This window comes from Melospiza georgiana, chromosome 22 (genome assembly GCF_028018845.1).
Source record: "Melospiza georgiana isolate bMelGeo1 chromosome 22, bMelGeo1.pri, whole genome shotgun sequence".
Taxonomy (NCBI): domain Eukaryota; kingdom Metazoa; phylum Chordata; class Aves; order Passeriformes; family Passerellidae; genus Melospiza; species Melospiza georgiana.
Window position 1 is genome coordinate 11,186,561 of NC_080451.1, and position 22,337 is coordinate 11,208,897.

A 22,337-nucleotide genomic window follows, 5' to 3' on the forward strand; every position below is an offset into this window, starting at 1 on the left:
TTTTGGTGATTTTTCTGCTGGACACGGATTTTCTGGCTTTAAAAATCCAATTTTTTTTCCCCATGAAAATGGCAGGATTAATTAATCCCTGATTAATCAATAATTAAATTACCTGTAATTATTAATTAAATTATTAAGTATTCATAATTTATAATCTGTCTATAAACAAATCAGATATATAATTTTAATATAATTGCAATTATTATCTATCTAGTTTATAATATTATATTTTATTATTTATAATTTAATATTAATTAAAATCAGTAATTATCAGCAGGAATGCTCCAAAAATATCCCAAAATTTCACGAATTACAGAAATTATGGAATGATGAAGGAAAGACACCAAGACATCCAAGGGAAGCTGGAAAATCCGACTGAAAAAAGGAAAGCAATCAGGAAAAATTAATATTTTCATTATTTTATTTATGAACTGAAATATCCCAAATCCCATTTTTTTCCCCATGGAATTTTATTCCCCAAAAAAGCCCCACAAAGTCGATTTTTTATGGATTTTTATTATGAATAAATCACTTTACAACGCAGCCATTCCCACTCCTCTGAGCTTGGAAAACCCAGGAAAGGGGGGAAAATCCCCCCAAAATCCAGGAATTTTTATTAAAAATAAAGATTCAGTGGGAAAATTCCCAAACTTTTAAATCCACGGAATTGCAGCTGCAATTTCAAGGATTTATCCCAAGATTTTATCCTGAGGGAGAGGTTGAAATTTAATTTTTTCTTTTTTTGGGGGGCAAAAGCTGAATTCCCAGGAAAACACAAATAAACCCCAAAAAATGGGAATAAAAATTCCATTCCCAAATCCTGGAATCCACAGGGATCCCACAAATCTTCCTCCAAATCCAGGGAATTCCAAAGTATTGGAATTTTGGGGTTTAAATGCAACAATTTTTTAGGGGAAAAACCAAAAAATTTGGGCTGGGGTTTTGATGGTTTTAAACAAAATTTAAGGTCTTACCTCAGCAGATGAATCCCAAAGGAATTTTGGGTTTTTTAAGAATTAAAGCAAATCCTGAATCCAGTGGAACCACATTTGGGGTTTTCCTCTGACTCAGCTGCTCTGCAGGAGCTCCTTTGTTATTCCCACCCCAAAACTGGAATTTTTCCCTCCCCAGGTGCTGTATCCCCAGAGCCCCAGATGCTGAATTGTGGGACACAACCCCCCATTTTTGGGACAATAAAACCAATTCTTGGGACAATAAAACCAATAAATTTGACTTCTCACCAGCAGCAAGACCCAAAACCCCACCACAACCCAGGAAGGGCAAAAAAACCCCAAATTTTCCACCCCAGAGTCCCATTCCAAGAGTCCCACTCATCCAGAAGTGAAAACTCTGTGACAGAGTCAAATTTGTTGAAGATCTTCAATGTTCAAACCACAGATAGAGGAGAACTCTACAAATCAACGTGTCTCACCAAGCCCCACCATGACCCAAGGAAGGGCAAAAAACCCCAAATTTTCCACCCAAAGTGTCTCATTCCAGAGTCCCATTCCAAGAGTCCCACTCATCCTGAATGAAAAACTCAATGGAGTCAAAACTGGCTGAAGATCTTCACTGTTAAAACCACAGATGGAGGAGAACTCTACAAATCAAAGGGGCTCCCCAGCAATGTTTTGACTTCTGAACCCAAAACCCCACCACAACCCAGGAAGGGCAAAAACCCCCAAATTTTCCACCCCAAGAGCCCCATTCCAAAGAGTCCCACTCACCCTGAATTGAAAAGTCAACAGAGTCAAATTTGTTGAAGATCTTCAATGTTCAAACCACAGATGCAGGAGAACTCTACAAATCAACTTGTCTCACCAAGCCCCACCAGGACCCAGGAAGGACAAAAAAATCCCAAATTTTCCACCCAAAGAGTCCCATTCCAAGAGTCCCATTCATCCTGAAGTGAAAACTCAACAGAATAAAACTTGGCTGAAGATCTTCACTGTTGAAACCACAGATGGAGCAGAACTCTACAAACCAAAACGTTCCCCGAGCCCACCGTGACCCAGGCAGGGCCAAACCCCACCTCTCCCCGCCGAAGAGCCCCGGTCACCCCCAACCCAGTAAAATTTGGTCTCTGCGGGGCTCTCACTCCTGGGCTATGCTCCTCAGCACGTACTTGACTGTGTAGGCGAAGGCGGCGAAGCCCACGATGACAAACAAGTTCGCCAGGGCTCCCCCCAAGAGTCCGTGGTTCCTGGGGGGCTGCTGCAGCCCCCCGGCGTGCCCGGGCGCCAGGGCCGCGCGCTGCCCCTGCAGCAGGGGGTGCCCGTTGTGCCCCAGGTGCGCGTCCCCGTCCGGCACCACGTCGGGCAGCGGCAGCGACGGAGGCCTGGAGCTCAGCTCGTCCTGCGCCTTCTGCTTCTGCTTCATCTCCTGAAAACGGAGAGGAAATTCAGTGGCAAAGTGGAATTTGTGGGGATTTGGGGGCTTTTGTTTGATTTCCTGCATGGGGGAACAGAAAATTCAATGGAATTTGGGGTGATTTGGGTGTTGTTGGTTATTTCCTGCATGGGAAAGTGGAATTTGGGGAGGGGCAGCAAGGGAGGTCTGGAGCTGAAAAATGAATAATGAATGAACATTTCCTTACCTCCACCACTTCAGGGAAGAGCTCACAGAAGACTTTATCTTTTAAATTAAATGCTAAGCTCTGCGCAGCCAGCTGCCTTTTCTGGGGAGAAAAACCAAATTTATCAGCAATTCCATGAAAATTCAATCCATTTATTTCAATTCCACCCCTGATTTCCCACCAGAACGGCGCAAAGCTCACACCAAGTGGGTTTTAACATTTAAAACATCACATTTGTGAGGACTACTGACTAAAATTGAGGTTTGTGGGGCATAAATTTTGTTCATTTTTCATCCTGTGGACCTGTGGGAGAGACAGGAAAAAGGAACCAAGTCCCAGGCAAGCTTTATCCCTGAGACCTTGCAAATTTTCCCGAATTTTCCCAAATTCCCAAGGCTTCTTATGTGGTTTGTGGCTCTTAAAATTGAGCATTTTTCACTCCAATTAATGTCTGTACATATAAATTATGTTAATTTTTGACCAGGGTCAAGGAAAAAGGACTGAAAAAAGGAACCAAATTCCAGCCAGGCTTTACCCCCCAGAACCCCCAAATTTGGTGGAACTCTCCCCAAGGGACTCACGGTGAACTCGGAGGTCTCGATGCTGCCCAGGGTGGGCCCCTTCTCCACCATGAAGCTGAGCAGCCCCGTCAGGATGGTGGACACGGACCAGGCCGGGTTCCAGGTGTCCGGGTGGAAATCCGTGATGGACAGACAGAGCCTGGCCAGGGACAGACAGCCAGGAACCGGGAATTGGGCTGGGAAGGAACGGCCGGGGTGGGGTCCTGCATTTGGCATGGGAATGGATGGGATACTGGGAAGGAGCTCTGGATTTAGGATGGGACCCAGCTGGGATGGGAATGGCTGGGATGGCTGGGTTTTTTCCCCCAGATTTTTTCCCGTTTGAGATGGGAATGGCAGCAATACTGGGAAGGAGTCCTGGATTTGGGACGGGAATGGCTGGGATGGTGGGAAAGGGGCCCTGGATTTGGGATGGGAATGGCTGGGATGGGAATGGCTGCAGGGTTGGGAAGGAGTCCTGGATTTGGGATGGGAATGGCTGCAGGGTTGGGAAGGAGTGCTGGATTTGGGGTGGGAATGGCTGCAGTCTGGGAAGGAGCCCTTACCTTGTGTTGCACTTGAACCTTCCATTGGGGGTGATCATATAAATACTGGGGGGTTTGAAAGGGAATTCTCGAGGGAATATTAATTTTCCGTGGTAATATCCACCTGCAAAACAGCAAAAAATGGGTTAAATGAGTTATATTTAATCAATAACTTCCATCCTCAATTCCCCTGCTACGTTCCTTCTTCTAAACCACCTAAATGGGTTGAAGGAATTATATTTAATTAATAATTCCCACCCCAATTCAAACTCCCATCCCCAACTCCCCTGCTTTATTCCTTCTCCTAACTACCCCAAAAACGTGTGAAATAAATTATATTTAATAAATACATATAAAATTGTATTAAATAAATCCCATTCTTGATAAGAACGATTGACAGCAGCATCCCTATTTCTTCACCTCCTTCCCAGTTTTTGGAGCTGTTTTTAGTGGGGTTATTTTGCCTTTTCCCACCCCCTGGCTTTCCTGTTTTTCCATGGAAACCCTCCAGGCAGGGATTTACCTTCATACGGGGTCAGCTCAGGCCCTCGCACCACGTAGTGCCTGGAAAAGAGGGGAATGGAACACTGGGAAAACCCACAAATAGCCCAAAAAATCAGGAGCAGCCTCAGGCAAAGCTTCCCTCTGCACCTGCCCAGACCCCAGAGAGAGGGAGAAGGAGCTGAGAGCCTGGGAAAGCTTCTGCTGCTCAGGGGCGAGGGACAGTGCACCCCAGCTCCCGGGGGTGAGGCACAATCTGTCCCAATTCCCACCCCAGTTCCCACTCTCCAATTCCCATTCCCCACTCCCATTCTCATTCCCCGTTCCAATTCCCACTCCCCGTTCCCCATCCCATGCCCACCATTCCAGGATGTTGGAGGGCAGGGGCTCAGCACAGATGTAAGGCACTGGATCCTTTTTGATCCTCAGGTAATCCTGCTTCAGCCTCTGCGTGGCTGTGGTGGGGGCCCTCTTATTGCTGCTGCTGCTCATCTGATTAACACACACGTTAATTACAATTACATCCATTCATTAAAATTCATTAATGCAACCTCAGTGAGCACAGAGCTTAGTAGAACCTTTCCCCAGCTCCTTAAAAAATCCACTTTATGGGCTATGAGATATAAATTGAATTATTTCGGTTTTTAAGGAGCAAGAATCACAGAAAACCTTAATAATAAAATCCCAAAGAATTTTATTTTATAGGTTGTATTTAAGATATAAACTCAAATATTTCAATTTTTACAGAACAAAAATAATGGAAAACTGTAATAATATAATCTAATTTACAACAATTAACCAGTGTAACTTTAATAAGCACAGAGCTTCATAGAAGCTTTCTCCAAGTCTTTATAAAATCCACTTTATGGGTTGTTTTGAGAGATAAACTCAATGATTTGGATTTAAATTCCATTATTTGAATTTTTAAGGAGTAAGAAGAACGAAAAAAGAGGGGGGGAAAGAGAGTAAAAATGAGGAACAAAAGGGAGAAAACGGGGGAATAAAAGGGAGAGCAGGAAAAGAGAAAATGGAGAGAGAGGGGAAAAGGGAAAGAGGAAGGGAGGGAGTGAAAGGGAGAGGAGAAAAGGAGAAAATAAGAAAGAAGGGAAAGAAAAAGGGGGAAAGGGAGAGGTAAAGAGGGAGGGACTGAAAGGAAAAGGGGAAAGGGAAAAGGAAGGGAGGGAATGAAAATGAGAGAGGGGAAAGAGGAACCAGAGAGGGAGGGAAGAAGGGAAAGAGGAAAGGAAGGACTCAGAGAGGGGAAAGGTGGAAAAGGAGGAAGGGAAGGAGAGGGAGAAACAGGAGAGGGAAAAAGGAGGGAGGAAGGAGAAACAAGAGAGAGATGGGGAAAGGAGAGAGAGGAGGAGAACGGCAGAGAAGGGTGAGACAGGAAGGCAGCCGAGGAAAGGAAGGACTGAAAGAGAAGGGTGAAAAAGGGAGGGAAGGACAGAGGAAAACGGAGGGAGAAGGAGAACGCAGAGAGACAGTGAGACAGGAAGGCAGCCCGCCCGTCCCTCCCCGTCCCGCTCACCTCTCCGCGGCCGCCAGGCCCCGGGCGGCCCCTCCTGCCCGCGGCCGAGGGAGGGAGGCAGGCGGGGAGCGGCGGCCGGGCCGCGATGGCGGCGGAGCGGGCGTGGCGGGCAGCGGCGGCCGCGGCTCCCTCACGGCCCAAGCCAAGATGGCGGCGCTGCCGGGAAGGAGCCGGCGGCGCTTCCGGAGCCTGCGCGGCTTCCGCTTCCGGGGCCGCGCGCGCAGGGCGGGAACCGTGAGGGGAATCGTGAGGGGAGCCCTGAGGGGAGCGAGCCCCGCCGTGACAGAATGCGAGGAAATATCGCGCCCCAGCGGAGAGGGTGATCCGGACACGCAAACTTCGAGAAATAGGGCTCAGAGTTTAAAAGATTTTATATAAAAATGTTGAATAAAGGATAAAAGGGGGGATATCCAGCGCAATTTGTCAAAAAGCACAGCCTTAGCTTAAAATAAATTTTTATATACTTTTCCATATATATATATGTGATATATGTAAATAATATATATGTGTGTGTAGAAATATATATTTTACATATATATGAGATATATTAATATATATATGTAGAAGTATATTAAAAAGTATGTTCAGATATATATCCTTTTAAAAATCTCCTTTTTAACGAGGAATATCCCCCCAAAAAATCTCATTTTAACAAGGGTGGAGCAATAAGGGGAGGTGACAAAGCCATGCCAGGGCAGGTGGCATCACCAGAGCTCTGCACAAACAGCAATTAACAATTTAATGAACATTTTAATTAACGATTAACCCCGTGTCATCAGGCCTGCCTGGCAGGTGAAGCACCAGGGGTGTAGAAAAGTTATTTTTTTAATATAATTGTGTTTATGGGAATTAAATGGTATTTTTAATGTATAAAATGGGGGATTTTATGTAAATTAATTTTTTATTTCTTAATAAAAAGAAGTTTAGTAGTTTATGTTTAGTAAATAAAAACAGTTTATGTTTATAGGAAATAGATGGGATTTTTAAGGCTTTAAGGGGTTGTGTGGGGCACTAAAAATAAGCAGATTTTAATAGCAAATGTTAAGGGTTTTTAAAGGATACAACAAAACCTGGTATTTGATGTATGAAAATAACGTTAATAAAGATAAATAAAGTTCTTAAAAGCTTTTCAAATCTCTCTGGTGTTCTCCTTTTCCCATCTCCCTCTGATTTTCCTTCTCCTTCCCTGCCTCCCTTTTTTTAAAGCTTTTTTTCCTGCTTTTAAAAAATATTGTTAAAAGTTTTTTTTAAATAAACTTTCTTTAAAATTAAGTCTTATAAAAATAAAGATTTTTTTAAAATATCGTTTTTTAAAAAATAAAGGTTTTCTTAAAATAAATTTTCTTTAAAAATAAAGGTTTTTTTAATAAAGGCTTTTTAAAAAGAATTTTTCAATAATTTTTAAAAATAATTTTTTTTAAAGCTTTCTCTGCAATTCCATGCTCCTCCGCCGCTGAGGAGCTTCCCCTCCAAGTTGGGATCCAGGGAATCGCAGCTGGACTGATCCCAAAGCAAACCCTGCACGGGGCAGGAGCTGCCACAGGCATTGAGCAATGCCAGCTTTAATTAGGGTTTGTTAATGAGCGCTCCTGCTCCATCCCCTCCTCCCTGCTGCCACTGCTCCTCTTCCTGCTGCTGCCGCCTGCTCCAGCTCCAGCTGCAACTTCCACCTCAAGCCAGGAACATTTTGAGATTCCTCATCCGCTCCAGGTGCTGGGAGGGATTTCCAGCTCTTTTCCAGGAATTTTTTTGATTTTTGGCAGCTGGGAGCTGCCACCTGCTCCAGTTCCAGCTGGAATTCCTGCCCTGGGAATCCATTTTGGAGCTGGGAGGGATTTTCCCTCTCTTTTTCCAGGAATTTTTTGGGATTCTTCATCTGCTCCAGGTGCCGGGAGGGATTTCCACCTCTTTTTCCAGGAGTTTTTTGGGATTCCTCACCTACTTCAGCTTCCAGCTGGAATTCCTGCCCTGAGAATCCATTTTGGGGCTGTTCCAGGACCTGGGAGTGATTTCCACCTCTTTTCCCAGGAATTTTTTGGGATTCCTCACCTGCTCCTTCTCCAGCTGGAATTCCTGGATTGGGAATCGATTTTGGGTCTGCTCCAGGAGCTGGGAGTGATTTCCGTCCCCTTTTCCAGGGTTCTTTTGGGATTTTTGGCCTTTTTCAGGAGGGAGCGATGCTGTGTGCAGCTCCAGGATGGCTGCAGCTCTGGTGCCCTCCCAGCAGGGAGGTTCTGGTGTTCTCCAGCCCTCGGAATTCCCCCAGATCCTGCTGGGTCTGACTGGAAATCAGAGCAAAACCCATCCCCAGGCAGGATCTCAGATTTGGGGTTCCAGGGGGTGACAGATCCCTGAGGACAGGACCCAGAAGAGGAAGAAAATCCCAAAAAACCCCGGAATTATTCCAGAGGATGCCAGGAGCAGCTGCAGGTTCCCTCCTCACACAGGTGAGTGAGTACGAATGAATGTTGGCTCACCCCAGCAGGATTTTAATTTTCATTTTAATTTGAATTTCCGGGCTGGATTTAACCCTCTGCACCCAGGGCACGGCTGACGTGGAGCTTGCTCATTAAGGAGGGGTAATTAAGGAATATTTCCATGGCTGCTGATTAACAGATTAGTCATATGCCCATTGCTCATGTGCCAGGGAGTTTTACTTTGGAAAACTGGGATTAAAAACGAGCCCAGCAGGGGTTAAGGGGTGTTGAACCAGCCTGGAGCAGGTTTGGCAGCATTGGGACATCCCAATCGTGCAGGGTCAGATCCCTAGGAGGGATTGCAGAGAAATCCCCCAGCCAGGGCCCAAAGCTGCTCACAAAAAACAATTTAGAGGGAAAAAAATATCAATTCAGGGGTTCCAGAGGCAAAAAAAGAAAAGTAATTCAGGGATTGCCAGAGGAAAAAAAGGAATTGAGGGATTTCCAGAGGGAATTTAGGGGTGCAGAGTTCCAGGAGAGGAGGAAAACATCCAGAAAATGCAGGAATTCAGCACAAAAAGCAATTCAGGGATTCCCAAAGTAAAAATAGCAATTCAGGTGTCCCCAGAGGAAATGTTGGTGTGCAGAGCTCCACTGACATTCTGAGAGAGAAGGAAAACATCCAGAAACCAGAAGAATTAATCATGAAAATCAATTCTCAGGGAATTCTCAGAGGAAATTTAAGGGTGTAAAGCTCCAGGAGAGGAAGAAAACATCCAGGAAATGCAGGGATTCAGCACAAACAGCAATTGAGGGTTTCCTGAAGGAAATTTAGGGGTGCAGAGCTCCAGGAGAGAAGGAGAACATGCAGAAAATGCAGAGCTTAGCACAAAAAGCATTGCAGGCAGTGCCAGAGGGAAGGTTGGTGTGCAGAGCTGGCCACGGGGTCAGCCGGTCCAGCCAAACCCCCGTGTGCAGCTCCCAGCGCTGCTCCCTTCCCCTCGCTGCTGTCCCACCCTCTGGCAGCGCAATTCCTGCTGGCTCCGGAGGCAGAGCCTGCCCCGCAGGGCTCCGGGGCTGCTTCTGCCCACCGCCCTCTGCTCCTGCCCCGGCAGGGATGCTGAGCTCGGTGTTCCGGGCGTTCTGCTCCTCGTCTGGAGCTCTGCGCACCAACATTTCCTCTGACAATCCCTGCACTGCAGTTGGTGCTGAGCTCCGGGTGCTTTGGGTGTTCTCCTGGAGCTCTGCACCCCCAAATTTCCTCTGGCAACCCTGAAATCCCCTGGCAATCCTCTGAACTGCTGTTCGTGCTGAGCTCTGCATGTTCTGGGTGTTCTCCTCCTCTCCTGGAGTTCTGCACCCCCAGATTTCCTCTGAGAATCTCTGAATTGCTTTTTGAGCTGAGCTCTGCATGTCCTGGATGTTCTCCTGCTCTCCTGGAGCTCTGCACACCTAAATTTCCCCTGGCAATGCAGAGTGGAAAGAATGAAGATGAGACATGTGGTTTATTCCGCTTAAATTTTACAATTATTTAAGAGATTCGAATCCTGTTAACCAGCTGTTATTAGTCTGTTCTACCCCTCTTTAATATTAAAAGGAAATTTCACAAAATATACCTGGAACCTTGTTTAAATTAAAAAAAAAAAACAACCACGTTATTTCATAAATTTTAATTAGAAATTGTAATTTTAAAATTTTAAAATAATTTTAATTTTTAATTTAAAAAGAAATCAAATTGAATGACGAGTTTTAGCAGAGCCAGGTGAAGAGTTAATTAGCTAAAATCTCATAAAAAACCTCCCAGCTTTGGGAACCTTGTTCTGTCACGTTTGTGTCTCTCCTCACCCCGGGTTGTGCAATGGAAAATGCAACAATCAATCCCTGACAATGCAATTATTGCACAAGGGGCAGCCACCAGAGCAAAACATTGTTGTCCTGCTGCCTCACAATGGCAGCACCTCAGAAAAAATCCCTGCAAAATTCCCTCCAGGATTTTTTTTTCTTGGAAAATAAGGAAAAAATCTGGATCAGCATCACTGAGAAAATCTCCTGGTTTTGTTGGGGCATTTTTGTGGATCCTGAACTGGGAAAAATGTGGGGGAAAAAAACTCCTTCACTGCTTAAAAATGTCATTTTTTTAAAAATTTCAAAATGCAGAGATTGTGGAGATAAGAGCCCTGAGAAAGTCCTGGGGGGTTGCAGGGCTGTAATTAAAAATTCTGAGTAAGGAAATGTTGATTAGGGTTGGGAGGGAGGGAGGGAGAAAATGTTCTGTGTGTCCTGAGGAGCAGCAATTGTGGACGTGGCCAGAAGGTTCCTTTTCATTTTAATTTTTTGCTTTTAATTTGTTGATTTTCATGGAATCACATCCAATTTCATTGATAAAAGCTGCAGAGGTAAAGAAAATGTAGGAATTTTACCATTTTTATTGGAAGTTTTTATGCATGAACTGTGCAAACTCTGTCCTTGGCCCTGCACTGGGTAATTATCTGGAACAAAATCCAGCATAAATCAAGTGTAAGTAGGATTGAAATCAATCAAAATCAGGAGAGTTTCTTTCCTTTCACCTTTCTGCCTTTTTTCTGAATCAAATTTCACAAGAAATTTCAGGGTTTTTTTTCAAACACTGATATTTCATGCCTTCCAGTGGGAGAGAAAATCCAATTTGGAAAGGCAGGGTCTAAATTTATCTGGACCCCAAATATTCCCATTTTCACATTAAAAATATTCCTGCAGAGCTATTTTCCACATGGGAAAGGATCAAAAATAAATGAGGTTCTAAACTTCATCTGAATCTCAAATATTCCCATTTTCACATTAAAAAACTTCCTGCAGAGCTGTTTTCCACATGGGAAAGAATCAGAAATAATCATGGAAGTTCTCCTTGGTGCCCCAAATCCATTTCTCCCTCATTTTTGCCACTCTTTAACCCAAAACCTGATTTAAACGGGGTTGGTTTTGTTCTGGTTCCGTCTCAGCACCTGAATCCTGGATGGGATTGGGATGGAATTGGAATGGAATTGGAATGGAATTGGAATTAGAATGGGATTGGATTGGAATTGGGATGGGATTGGGGTTGGATTGGGATTGGGATGGGGATATTCTTGAAGAAGCAGGAGGAAATCCACATTGATTCCACCAAGGAATGCAATTCCTCAAGGCTTGAGGGCTCCAATTCCCTGGGATCCTGCCAGGCTCTGGAAAACAGGGAAAGAAGGCAGGAAGATCCTCCATAAATGGGAAAATCCAGAGCGGGAAGGACAAAGATGGAAAATCCAGAGCAGGAAGGACAAAGATGGGAAAATCCAGAGCAGGAAGGACAAAGATGGGAAAATCCAGAGCAGGAAGGACAAAGATGGGAAAATCCAGAGCAGGAAGGACAAAGATGGAAAATCCAGAGCAGGAAGGACAAAGATGGGAAAATCCAGAGCAGGAAGGACAAAGATGGGAAAATCCAGAGCGGGAAGGACAAAGATGGAAAATCCAGAGCAGGAAGAACATTCTGGAACCCACGGTTATTTCCCTAAAAACGATGACTCTGATCATGAGGGGGAAAAAAAAATCCAGGTGAACACGCCAGCAGCCCTTAAACCCAGCTTAACTCCGGTGTAAGCTCCACGTTAACCCGTCTGGCCAGTTTATTCACTTCCTATTATTCCCTGGATCATGCTTTGAATAATTTCCATCATCTCTTCCTCCAGTCCTGCCCCTTTTGATGTCATCCCTTCCCTCCATAAAGGCTGGACAGCTCCAGGGCCTCCCAAATCCCACAGCTTTGGGCCAGGACCTGACTTCTGCTCAGGGTTAAGCCCAGGGCTGGGTTTAGTGGCTTCTCTAAACGCTCACAGATCAGAGTTTCTGCCAAGGTACCGTGGGGAAGGGGCTGGAATTCGGTTATAATTTCATTTTTTTAATGTGTATTTTTATATTTGTAGCTCTAAATCTTGGGTTGTTCTATTTTTCCAGATTGGTTCTGAATTATTTTGCTTTATTAAATTTTTAGAATGAATCATTTTAGCAAAGCAGATTTAAACAGGATGAATTCACCATAAACTTAAAATCCCACTCAGAACACCTGAAAATTATCTGAATTAACTCTGAAATCCAGGCTTTGTCTGGGGGTTTTTATAGTCAAAATTAGATTTAAAAAAATCTGTTTGATAAATTCTTTAAGAATTCATTTTGGGTAATCATTGCCCTTTTCCCACATTTCCTCATGAGCAAGGACTAGATTCTTTTAGCACTCATTTTGGGTAATTATTCCTTTTATTTCACATTTCCTGATGAGCAAGGACTAGATTCTTCTAGCATTCATTTTGGGTAATTATTGCCCTTTTCCCACATTACCTCATGAGCAAGGACTAGATTCTTTTAGCATTCATTTTAGGTCATTATTTTTTTTTTTTTATATTCCACATTTCCTCATGGCTAAAGACTCAAAGCTTTAATTTCATTGAATTAAATCAAATTAATTTCATTAATTCCATCACAGAACCTCTCCCAACAATCCTTTAGCTGCTTCTCCTCTCCTCAATTTCAACCTCTATCCCTGTATTTTTATTGATTTATTTTAATTTTAATTTTATTTATTTTATTTGGAGCAAAGGTTGTCCCAAAGTTTGGACTCAGTAAACTCCTTTTAATGACATAATGAGCAGGGTGATTCACGGGCTGCTGTCATGTTGGAAATTCTCACCTTGTCATCTTCAGGACACGGAAATGTCCCAGTGTCACTCTGCTGTCCCAAACTGCCACCAGAGCCACTTTTCCATGCTCAGAAACGCTGGAATTTTCCCTGGAATAGCACAGGAGATGTTTTAATTACTGGGAGAAATAATAATAAAAATATCTGGGTTTTTAGTTGTATTTATGCCGCTCTTGTGAGTGGTTTTCAATTTCTTTTCCATTTCTTTTCACTGCTGTAAAATACAAATACCTAAATTCCTATTTATGTGGCAAAATTACTGCTAATAATGTTAATTAATATCAATAATATAATATTATTTAATTAATATTTTGGTAGTCTTGAAGAAACACCCTGAGGGCATTTTTATTTTATTTCCAGTGGTTTCTACAATTTTTGAATTAAATTCTTTCTCCACACCCTAATTTAGCCCATCCCTTCTGTGTTTCCAACTGAGGTTTTTCTTCATTTCCATCCCAAAATACCTGCCTGTACCTCCTGCATTTCATCTTGGAGCAGAGTTCAGAGAGAAATTCATCCTTTTTACTCTGCAGAATGAGATCCTACAGCAAAAATTAAAACCAGCTTCTAATTTTCTAATTCAACCAGCTGAAAGTTGAATTTTTCCCTAATTCTTTGCCATAAAGATGAAGCCATAGTGGTTTTGAGTCAGTCTTGTTTTAGGCCCATAAAACAAGAATAAATAAGAAGTAATAATATAATAAATAATAGATATAATAAATAATATATAAAAATAAATATATAAAAATAATAAATCATATATAAAATAACATAATAAATAATAATGATTAAACCAGAATATTCCACTAGAATTATTCCTCTCATCATGAATTACAAATCTGTGTGGACCCACAATGAGTTGATAATTCAGGATCAAACCCTGCTCCTTGGAGTTCTTGGAAAGAAGGAAATTCCTCACCTTTTTTGGCCTCAAACTTCCCAAATCCACCTTGGCAAGGAAATCCTCTGGAAATGTGGGAAAGCTCCTCAGAATCCCTCAGCAGCAGCAGCAGAATTTGGGTTCTTTGCTCCTTCCAGGATCCAGATCCTGGGGGATCTCCCTGGATTCAGATTCTCTGCAATTTTATTGTCATGTTTTCCTAATTACAAACTCGTTTGGGTCCTGCTTGAAAAAGGTTTCTTTGGAAGAGGAAACTTTGGAAAAAACACTATTTGGAAAAGGCCTCTTTGGAAAAGCCCGTTTGGGAGAAACCTGTTTGGAAAAGGTTTCTTTGGAAAAACCCTCTTTGGAAAATGCCCCTTTGGACAAAGCCTGTTTGAAAAAGCCTTTTTGGAAGAGTCTTTCCCTCACATTAATACGATTTTCCCTTGTTTTCCATGCCCAGAAAGCCACTTAGAGGATGGAACCAGAGCTTCCAGAAGGAGAAGGAGGAGGAGAAGCAGCTGAGGAAGGGCTGATCGAGTTCTACGGCTCCTTCAAGGAGATGTTTGAGTTCTTCTGCAAGAACACCACGATCCACGGCACCATCCGCCTGGTGTGCTCGGGCAGGAACCGCATGAAGACGGCGTTCTGGACGCTGCTGCTGCTGGCCAGCCTGGGCATGCTCTACTGGCAGTTCGCCCTCATGTTCAGCCAGTTCTGGGCCTACCCCGTGGTGCTCACCATGTCCATGGACTCCGAGCCCAAAATGTTCCCGGCCGTCACCATCTGCAACCTGGATCCCTCCAGGTGAGCTGAGCCTTGGCAATGGTCTTGGAAGCGTCCCTCAAGGTTTGGGAATGGGCAGGGATGTGTCCTGAAGGTTTGGAAGGGTCTGGGATGTGTCCCTAAAGGTTTGGGAAGAGTCAAGAACCCCCTGGATGCATCCCACAGCCATCCCCGTCTGCCATCCCAGCACACCTGGATGGTCCCAAAGGTTTGGGAAGGGTCAGGGATTCCTCTCCCAGGAGGGACATATAACATTGTTATTATTAATAAATATTACTAATAATTTAAATATTAAATTAATATTATTAATAAAGATTATTAATTAATTAAATACTAAATAAAGTTATTAGATTTAGGTGTGCTGAGCAGCAGAATTTCTGGATATTCTCCCACAGATCCCAAGAAATAACCTTTCCATGGAGCTTGTGAGATCAGAAATCTGGAATTTTCCCAAAATGTGGATTTTTCCCCACTCCCTGCAGGTTTGAGCTGGTCAGCGAGCAGCTGGAGCAGCTGGAGCGCATGGCCGAGGAGTCACTGACCTTCCTGTACGGCCCCAAGGCCTCGGCCAGGCTGTCCCAGCTGAGGGACAGGAACAGGGACAGGGACAAGGACGGGGCCATCCGGGTCCAGGCCTGGGCCAACCTCAGCAGCGCCGGCTTCAGGCTCAGCCACAACTTCTCCCTGGTCAGGATGTGGGACCCCAGGGCAGGCGAAAAACATTCCAGAGTGGGATTCCGGCTGGTGAGCGGCACAGAGGGGGAGCGGGGCACTGCAGGGTGGGGTGCACCCCAGAGAAACTGGGGATTGGGATGGGGAGTGACCCCAAAGGAACTGGGGATTCACCCCAAAATACCTGGGGATTCGGATGGGGATTCGCCCCAAAATACCTGGATGGGATTTACACAAAAATGATCTATTACTATTATGGGAATAATAATAGTTCCCATAATAATAATATATATAGAGAGTATAAATATATAATAATGTAATAAAATAAAATAAAATAAAATAAAATAAAATAAAATAAAATAAAATAAAATAAAATAAAATAAAATAAAATAAAATAAAATGTAATAATAATTCCAACAATAGTAATAGATTATGGTAATATCCTGTTACCTGTTACTATTATGGGAATAATAATAGTTCCCATATAATACAATAAATATATATATATATAAATAAAATATTAAAATAATAGATATTATATACTATTATATACATATATTTATAGATATTGATAGATATTTAATATCATTATTTATTACAATTATCTAAGAATATATTTCATATATTATATATTAATAAAAATATGTAATATAATAGTGACTATAATATAATAGTTATAATTTAATAGTAACTCCCATAATAGTAATAGATGATGGTAATAAGCTATTACTATTATGGGTATAATAACAGTTCCCTTATAATAATATATATAACATAACATAATATAATTATTATCACAAAATACTAACAATCCCCATGCTAATAACAGACCCTATCCCCTTTCCCTGCCCTTTCCCCGTGTCCCAGTGCAACTCCACAGGTGGGAATTGCTTCTACACCTCTCACCCGTCGGGCATGGACGCGCTGCTCGAGTGGTTCCGCTTCCACTACATGAACGTGATGGCCCAGCTGCCCCCGGGGCTGCCCCAGCACCAGCAGCACTTCCAGGACCTGGTCTACTCCTGCCAGTACGATGGGGAGCCCTGCAGGCCCAGGTGGGTGCAGGGGCACAGACGGCCTCAGCTGGCACCGAGGGAATTCAGGCTGCAGATTCGGAAAAAGGGTTTTATGGAGAGGGGATAAAGTTCTGGAATGGCTGCCCGGGGAGGTGATGCAGTCCCCATCCCTGGGTGTGTTTAACAAAGCCTGGATGTGGCACTGGGTGCCAGGGTTGAGTTGAGGGGTTGGGTCGATGGTCTTGAAGGGCTCTTCCAACCTGGGGATTCTGTGATATCGGGGTTTCCAGGGAATGCACCCTGTCCCAAACACATCCAGCTTGGAATTAAGGTGGTCTCACACTTGTAATTAAAACCCCATTAAATTTCTCTTGATTTTCCATTAAAACCCCATCAAATCTCTCTTGACTTTCCAGTGATCTCATTTTCCCAACACACCCAGCTTTGAATTAAGGTAATAAATCAATTAATTAAACCCCATCAAATCTCTGATTTTCCAGTGATCACGTTCACTTCCACCACCCAGTTTTTGGGAGCTGCTACACTTTTAACAGCAAGGGGACAGATCCCTTCTGGGCAGCCACAAAACCAGGAATTCCTTATGGTGAGTGATCTGCAAAATGGGGGAAAAGAGCTAAAATTAAGAGAATTCATTAAATTTGGTCTCAGTGCAGGATTTAGTGGCAAATTCTAGCCTCTCTTGCGTGACACAAACATTGCACCACAATGTTATTATTTTAAGCCCCAGCAGCATCTGGGCTTAAAAAAGCAGAATTTATTTTTTGTTTGGAGCAGGATGTTCTTACAGTGTATATTGCAGAATATTGGGGTTTATTTAGAGGGTTTTTTTATTTATTATGGGATTATTGAGGGTTTGCAATAGGTGCCACTATCACCAGGGCTCTGAGGAATAAAAATGGCTCTTGAGGGCTCCCAGAATCCAAATCTGGGTTTGCTGGGTTTTATTTATAGGGTTATTATTATTTATTATTTTATATGGAAGCTCAGAATAGCTGCCATTGTCACCTGGGCTCTGAGGATTAAAAATGGCTTTTCTGGGATCCAAACTGAGGGATCCCAGAATCCAAATCTGGGACCCAAACCCAGACAGGAGGGATTTGCCCAGTGCTGGGCACTCCAGCTGTTCCCCTGTCCCCTGTGTGCCCCCAGGGCTGTCCCTGATCCTGCGGGCCGAGCAGAAGGAGCACCTCCCGCTGCTGTCCACGGTGGCCGGGGTGAAGGTGATGATCCACAGCCACAACCAGACCCCGTTCCTGGAGCACGAGGGCTTCCACATCCGCCCGGGCATCGCCACCACCATCGGCATCCGCCAGGTGGGCACGGGGTGGAACCATCCCAAACCATTCCAAACCATCCCAAACCATCCCAGACCATCCCACCATCGGCATCCGCCAGGTGGGCACGGGGTGGAACCATCCCAAACCATCCCAAACCTTCCCAAACCATCCCAGACCATCCCTCCATCGGCATCCGCCAGGTGGGCATGGGGTGGAAGCATCCCAAACCATCCCAAAGCATCCCTTTGGCATCTGCCAGGTGGGCATGGCTCCTTGGGGGCATGGGGACACCTGGCTTGGGGTCCTCTCCTTCCTCTCCTCACTGGGCTCAGCCCCAAATAAGAAGACCCCAAATGTTCTTTTGGCTCTCAAAATTTTGGAGCCTGATTTCATTCCCACTTAATAGATATGATATAAAATATATAAAATAGAAAATATTAATGTATATAATAAGTTGTATATGAATTATATTCATTATATTAATTTATATTGTTTCCCTGATATTAATTACCAACGTCCAGCTCTGCTGCTTATTAACTCCCTGCCCTTCCTGCAGGGTGATGGCTGGCTCTAAATAACCCTGCCTATCAATCACTCAGGGCACTAATTAATGAACCCTGCTTGTTAATCATCTCTTGTGTCCCCACAGGATCAGGTGAATCGCCTGGGGGGCAACTACGGCAGGTGCACCACGGACGGGGCCGACGTGGCCGTGGAGCTGCTCTACAACAACTCCTACACCCTGCAGGTACTGAGCCTGCCTTAGCTACACCTGGCTTAGCCAGGCTCTACAACAACTCCTACACCCTGCAGGTACTGAGCCTGCCTTAGCTACACCTGGCTTAGCCAGGCTCTACAACAACTCCTACACCCTGCAGGTACTGAGCCTGCCTTAGCGAAACCCGGCTTAGCCAGGCTGAAACTGCTCTACAACAGCATCTTCAATTTTTTTTTGCCCTTTTCTCCTAAAAGCTCCATCCTACAGATTTGGAGTTTATTTTTATTTATCCAATTTTTTACCCTTTTCTCTAGGAGCTCCATCCTACAGATTCAGAATATTTTTGATTTATCCAATTTTTTTTTGCCCTTTTCTTTAAGAGATTCATCCTAGATAATCAGAATTTATTTTTATTTGTTCAAATTTTTTTACCTTTTTCTCCTAAGAACTCCATCCTACAGATTCCAAATTTTTTCTGATTTATCAAATTTTTTTTCCCTTTTCTCCTACCAGTTCCGTGCTAGAAATGTGGATTTTTTTTTTTTGTTTATCCCAGTGTTTTTCCCTGTTTCCAGGCGTGCCTGCACTCGTGTTTCCAGCGGGCCATGGTGCAGCGCTGTGGCTGTGGATATTTCTATTACCCGCTGCCCGCCGGGGCTCGCTACTGCGACTACAGCCGCCAGCCTGCCTGGGGTAAGGCAGCAAAAGAAATAACAATATAAAATATAACATTAAAAAAATTAAAAATAATAATAATAAATAATCTCCGGGATTACCTGGGAATAGCGACCACAGCCGCCAGCCCACCTGGGGTAAGGGAGCCTGGGAATGAATTAATAATAATAATAATAATAATAATAATAATAATAATAATAATAATAGAATTCACTGGATCCTGGGAAATAATCACTGGGATTTCCTGAATACTTGTGAAAAAAATCCCTAGAAATTCCTGAGTCCCTGGGGAATCCCTGGAATCCAAGAATTCCCTGGGTTTAAAGGATCCTGGATCCATGGGGTGGGAATTACCTTCCAACCCTAAATTTGTGGATTTTAGGATTTAATTCCAGGATTTTAGGATTTAATTCTGATTATTTTCCTTTGGGATAATTCCAAAGGGAGTGGGAATTCCTGGGAATTCCCAACCCTGTTCCTCCCATCCCATTTTCCAGGGCACTGTTTTTACCAGCTCTACTCCCGGCTCCGGAATCACCGCCTGGATTGTTTCCAGCACTGCCCCAAACCCTGCAGGTGAGCCCCAGAAATCTCAACTCAAATTTCAATTTAATGCTCCCAACTTTTAAAATTTAATTTAAATTAAAATTAAATTTATTCAATGTTTCTATATTTTTCTCATTTAAATTTAATTATTTAGATTTATTATATTTAATCAATATTTAATTTAATATAGATGTATTTATTTCTATTATTTATATTTATTATATTTAATTATTCAGGGTTTATTTTGTGAGCTGAATTGGGAAGCTTTTCCCAAAGGTTCTGAAGAGCTGCCCTGGGAGTTTTCTGGATTTCTGGGAATTCTCCCTGGGCAGCTCCTGGTGCTCAGAATTCCAGGTTTTCCAGAATTCCTGGTTTTTCTCCCCAGGGAATCCCTGTACAAGGTCTCAGCTGGCACAGCCAAGTGGCCCTCGGCAAAATCCCAGGTACTGCAAAAATTCCAATAACGAATATTCCAATAACAAATATTCCAATATCAAAAATTCCAATCACGAATATTCCAATAGAAATCTCCCAAAATTGAACATTGCAATTACCAATATTCCAATATCAAATATTCCAATAACGAATCTCCTTGTGACAAACGTTCCAATGCCAATGGTCCAACAATGAACATTCCAATAACAAATATTCCATTTAGAATATTCCAATGAAAACATTCCATTAAGAATGTCTCATTAACAACATTCCAATGCCAAACTCCTGTTAACAGTATCCTGTTAACAATATTCCAATGCCAGCATTGCAATAATAAATATCCCATTGATAATATTCCAATGCCGCCATTCCAATGCCAATGTTCCCATGGCAGGACTGGGTGCGCCAGGCTCTGCGGCACCAGAACGGCTACAACTCCAGCAGCAGCAGGTAAATCCTGGGCTCATCCCAATCCACGGGGCCATCCCCATCCCAATGGGGCCTGGGATGGGCGGGGAGGGCAGCAGGGAAATCCTCATCCCAATCCCAATGGGTCATTCCCGTCCCAGTGGGGTCGTCCCCATCCTAATGGGATCAGCCCAACCAATGGGGTCTGGGATGGGTGGGGAGGGCAGCAGGAAATCCTGAGATCATCCCAATCCATGGCGTCTGGGATGGGGAGGGAGGCCAACGGGAAAACCTGCAGGATCATCCCCAAAAAATCCCGAGAAACCCTCAAAAAATTCCCAATAAACCCCCAATAAATTCCCAGTAATTCTCCAATAAGTCCCAAAAAAATGTGCCCCAATCCCAGCTGGGAATGTCCTGGAACCAACTGGGAATGTGCCCAGTGCCAGCTGGGAATGTTCCCCCAGTCCCACTGGGAATGGCCTGGTGCCAACTGGGAATGTCCCCAGTGCCCACTGGGAATGCCCCAGTTCCACTGGGAGTGTCCCAGTCCAAACTGGGAATGTCTTGGTGCCCACTGGGAATGTCTTGGTGCCCACTGGGGGTGTCCCAGTCCCACCTGGGGGTGCCCGGCGTGCCAGCTGTGCTGTCCCTGCAGGAGGGACATTGCCAAGGTCACCATCTTCTACCGCCAGCTCAGCTCCCAGGCTGTGCACGAGGCCCCGCTGCTCTCAGTAGGTGACAGCTCCTTTTTATTCCCTTTCCATGGAATTCCTGAGAGTTCCAGAAGGAATTAATTCCTAAGATTTAATTATTTACCTTTATTTTTATAGTATATAAAACATATCTGTTTAATTATATGATAATATTAATTATTAATAGAAACTAATTTAAGCTTTATTTTAACATGACATATAAATATATCTATTTGTTTATATGACATTAATTATTAATAGAATTTAAATTTTTATATTATATAGGAATATGTGTACTTATGTCTATGATAATATTAATTATTAATAGAAATTAAAGATTTATTTTAATTATATATAAATATATCTGTTTATTTGATATTAATGATTAATTAATAGAATTTTGTTTTTATTTTTATTATATATAAATATATATACTTATTTATTATATTATACTAATTATGAATCAGCTCAACTCCCAGGCTGTGCACAAGGCCCACAGCAGAGTTCCTGTTCCCAGAGCTCAGATAAATAAAAAATCGGGGTTTTTTTCCAGGAGAATCTGCTGCTTGGGGATTTGGGATTGGTTTTGGTTTTTCATTTATTGGGAAAATGATCCACTGACCCCATATGTTTCAAATACGGGTTTGAGGAATAGGAAAAACATGGTCCCGTACCTGATCATTTTGGGTTTTCCAGGAGAACCTGCTGCTGTCCAGCATGGGCAGCCAGTGGAGCCTGTGGTTCGGCTCCTCGGTGCTCTCGGTGGTGGAGATGCTGGAGCTGCTCCTGGACACGCTGGTGCTGTCCCTGCTCTTCTGCCTGCAGAGGCTCCGGCCCAGGAGGGGCCCCGGGGGCTCCGGCACCAACCCGAGCGCCAGCCTGGCCCTGGGGAGCGCCGGGGAACTGCGGGAGCAGCCGGGGAACGGCCAGGGGGGAGCCCGGGGCGCAGGACTGGGGCAGCCGCTGGAGCTGGCACAGCTGTGAGGAGCCGGGGGCTGCAACTCCCAAACTCTGGGGGAAACGTGGCAGGGACAGCCTGGATCCGTCCCTGGGAGCGCTCTGAGCATTGGCAGTGCTTGGAATTCCCAGATTCTGGGGGGAAAGTGGTCCTGGATGGAGAGATGAGATGCTTGGAATTCCCAAATTCTGGGGGAAAAGTGCCAGGGACGTTCTGGATCCACAGCTGGGAGCTCCCTGAGCATTGGCAGTGCTTGGAACTCACCTGGACTCTGATCCCAGCTGGAATTCCCAAACCCCTCCTTCCCTCTGGAATTCCCGCTGCTTTTGGATTTCCTGGGTAATTCCCACCAACTCTGACTGTTCCAGAGGGAAATAAAGAGAAAAAAAGGCAGGACTGGGAATTGTTCAGGT

The 22,337-nt window shown here is 43.9% G+C and overlaps 2 protein-coding genes across 3 annotated transcripts; one reads left to right on the forward strand and one right to left on the reverse strand.

The window, feature by feature from the left end:
• Window positions 1-1,755: 1,755 nt before the first annotated feature.
• UBE2J2 (ubiquitin conjugating enzyme E2 J2) lies at window positions 1,756-5,791 on the reverse strand. Of its 2 annotated transcripts, XM_058039454.1 has the most exons (7): window positions 5,713-5,791; window positions 4,543-4,673; window positions 4,204-4,244; window positions 3,702-3,804; window positions 3,157-3,295; window positions 2,597-2,677; window positions 1,756-2,382 (listed from the first exon to the last, which is right to left on the reverse strand). In XM_058039454.1, exons 2-7 carry the CDS (start codon window positions 4,671-4,673, stop codon window positions 2,095-2,097), a joined length of 783 nt encoding a protein of 260 aa, XP_057895437.1. In that variant the 5' UTR covers window positions 5,713-5,791; the 3' UTR covers window positions 1,756-2,094. The 2 variants fall into 2 exon arrangements, with proteins under 2 accessions (XP_057895437.1, XP_057895436.1); XM_058039453.1 differs by lacking the exon at window positions 5,713-5,791 and having other exon boundaries at window positions 4,543-4,775.
• On the forward strand, window positions 5,518-21,950 carry SCNN1D (sodium channel epithelial 1 subunit delta). Its single transcript, XM_058039172.1, has 13 exons — window positions 5,518-5,667; window positions 14,244-14,524; window positions 14,986-15,247; window positions 16,043-16,230; window positions 16,692-16,795; window positions 17,362-17,525; window positions 18,139-18,237; window positions 18,783-18,900; window positions 19,380-19,458; window positions 19,814-19,871; window positions 20,258-20,313; window positions 20,930-21,005; window positions 21,663-21,950. Exons 1-13 carry the CDS (start codon window positions 5,524-5,526, stop codon window positions 21,948-21,950), a joined length of 1,917 nt encoding a protein of 638 aa, XP_057895155.1. The 5' UTR covers window positions 5,518-5,523.
• Window positions 21,951-22,337: the final 387 nt, after the last annotated feature.

Excerpts from the sequence above, each read along its gene's own strand:
- UBE2J2 (XM_058039453.1), bottom strand. The coding sequence starts at position 4,709 with ATGGATGTAATTGTAATTAACGTGTGTGTTAATCAGATGAGCAGCAGC. Across the intron at positions 3,296-3,701 it reads AGGTTCAAGTGCAACACAAG|GCTCTGTCTGTCCATCACGG; the intron begins GTAAGGGCTCCT and ends GTCCCTGGCCAG. Across the intron at positions 2,383-2,596 it reads TCTTCCCTGAAGTGGTGGAG|GAGATGAAGCAGAAGCAGAA; the intron begins GTAAGGAAATGT and ends CTCCGTTTTCAG.
- SCNN1D (XM_058039172.1), top strand. The coding sequence starts at position 5,524 with ATGGGGAAAGGAGAGAGAGGAGGAGAACGGCAGAGAAGGGTGAGACAG. Across the intron at positions 14,525-14,985 it reads TGCAACCTGGATCCCTCCAG|GTTTGAGCTGGTCAGCGAGC; the intron begins GTGAGCTGAGCC and ends CACTCCCTGCAG. Across the intron at positions 18,901-19,379 it reads CAGCCGCCAGCCTGCCTGGG|GGCACTGTTTTTACCAGCTC; the intron begins GTAAGGCAGCAA and ends CCCATTTTCCAG.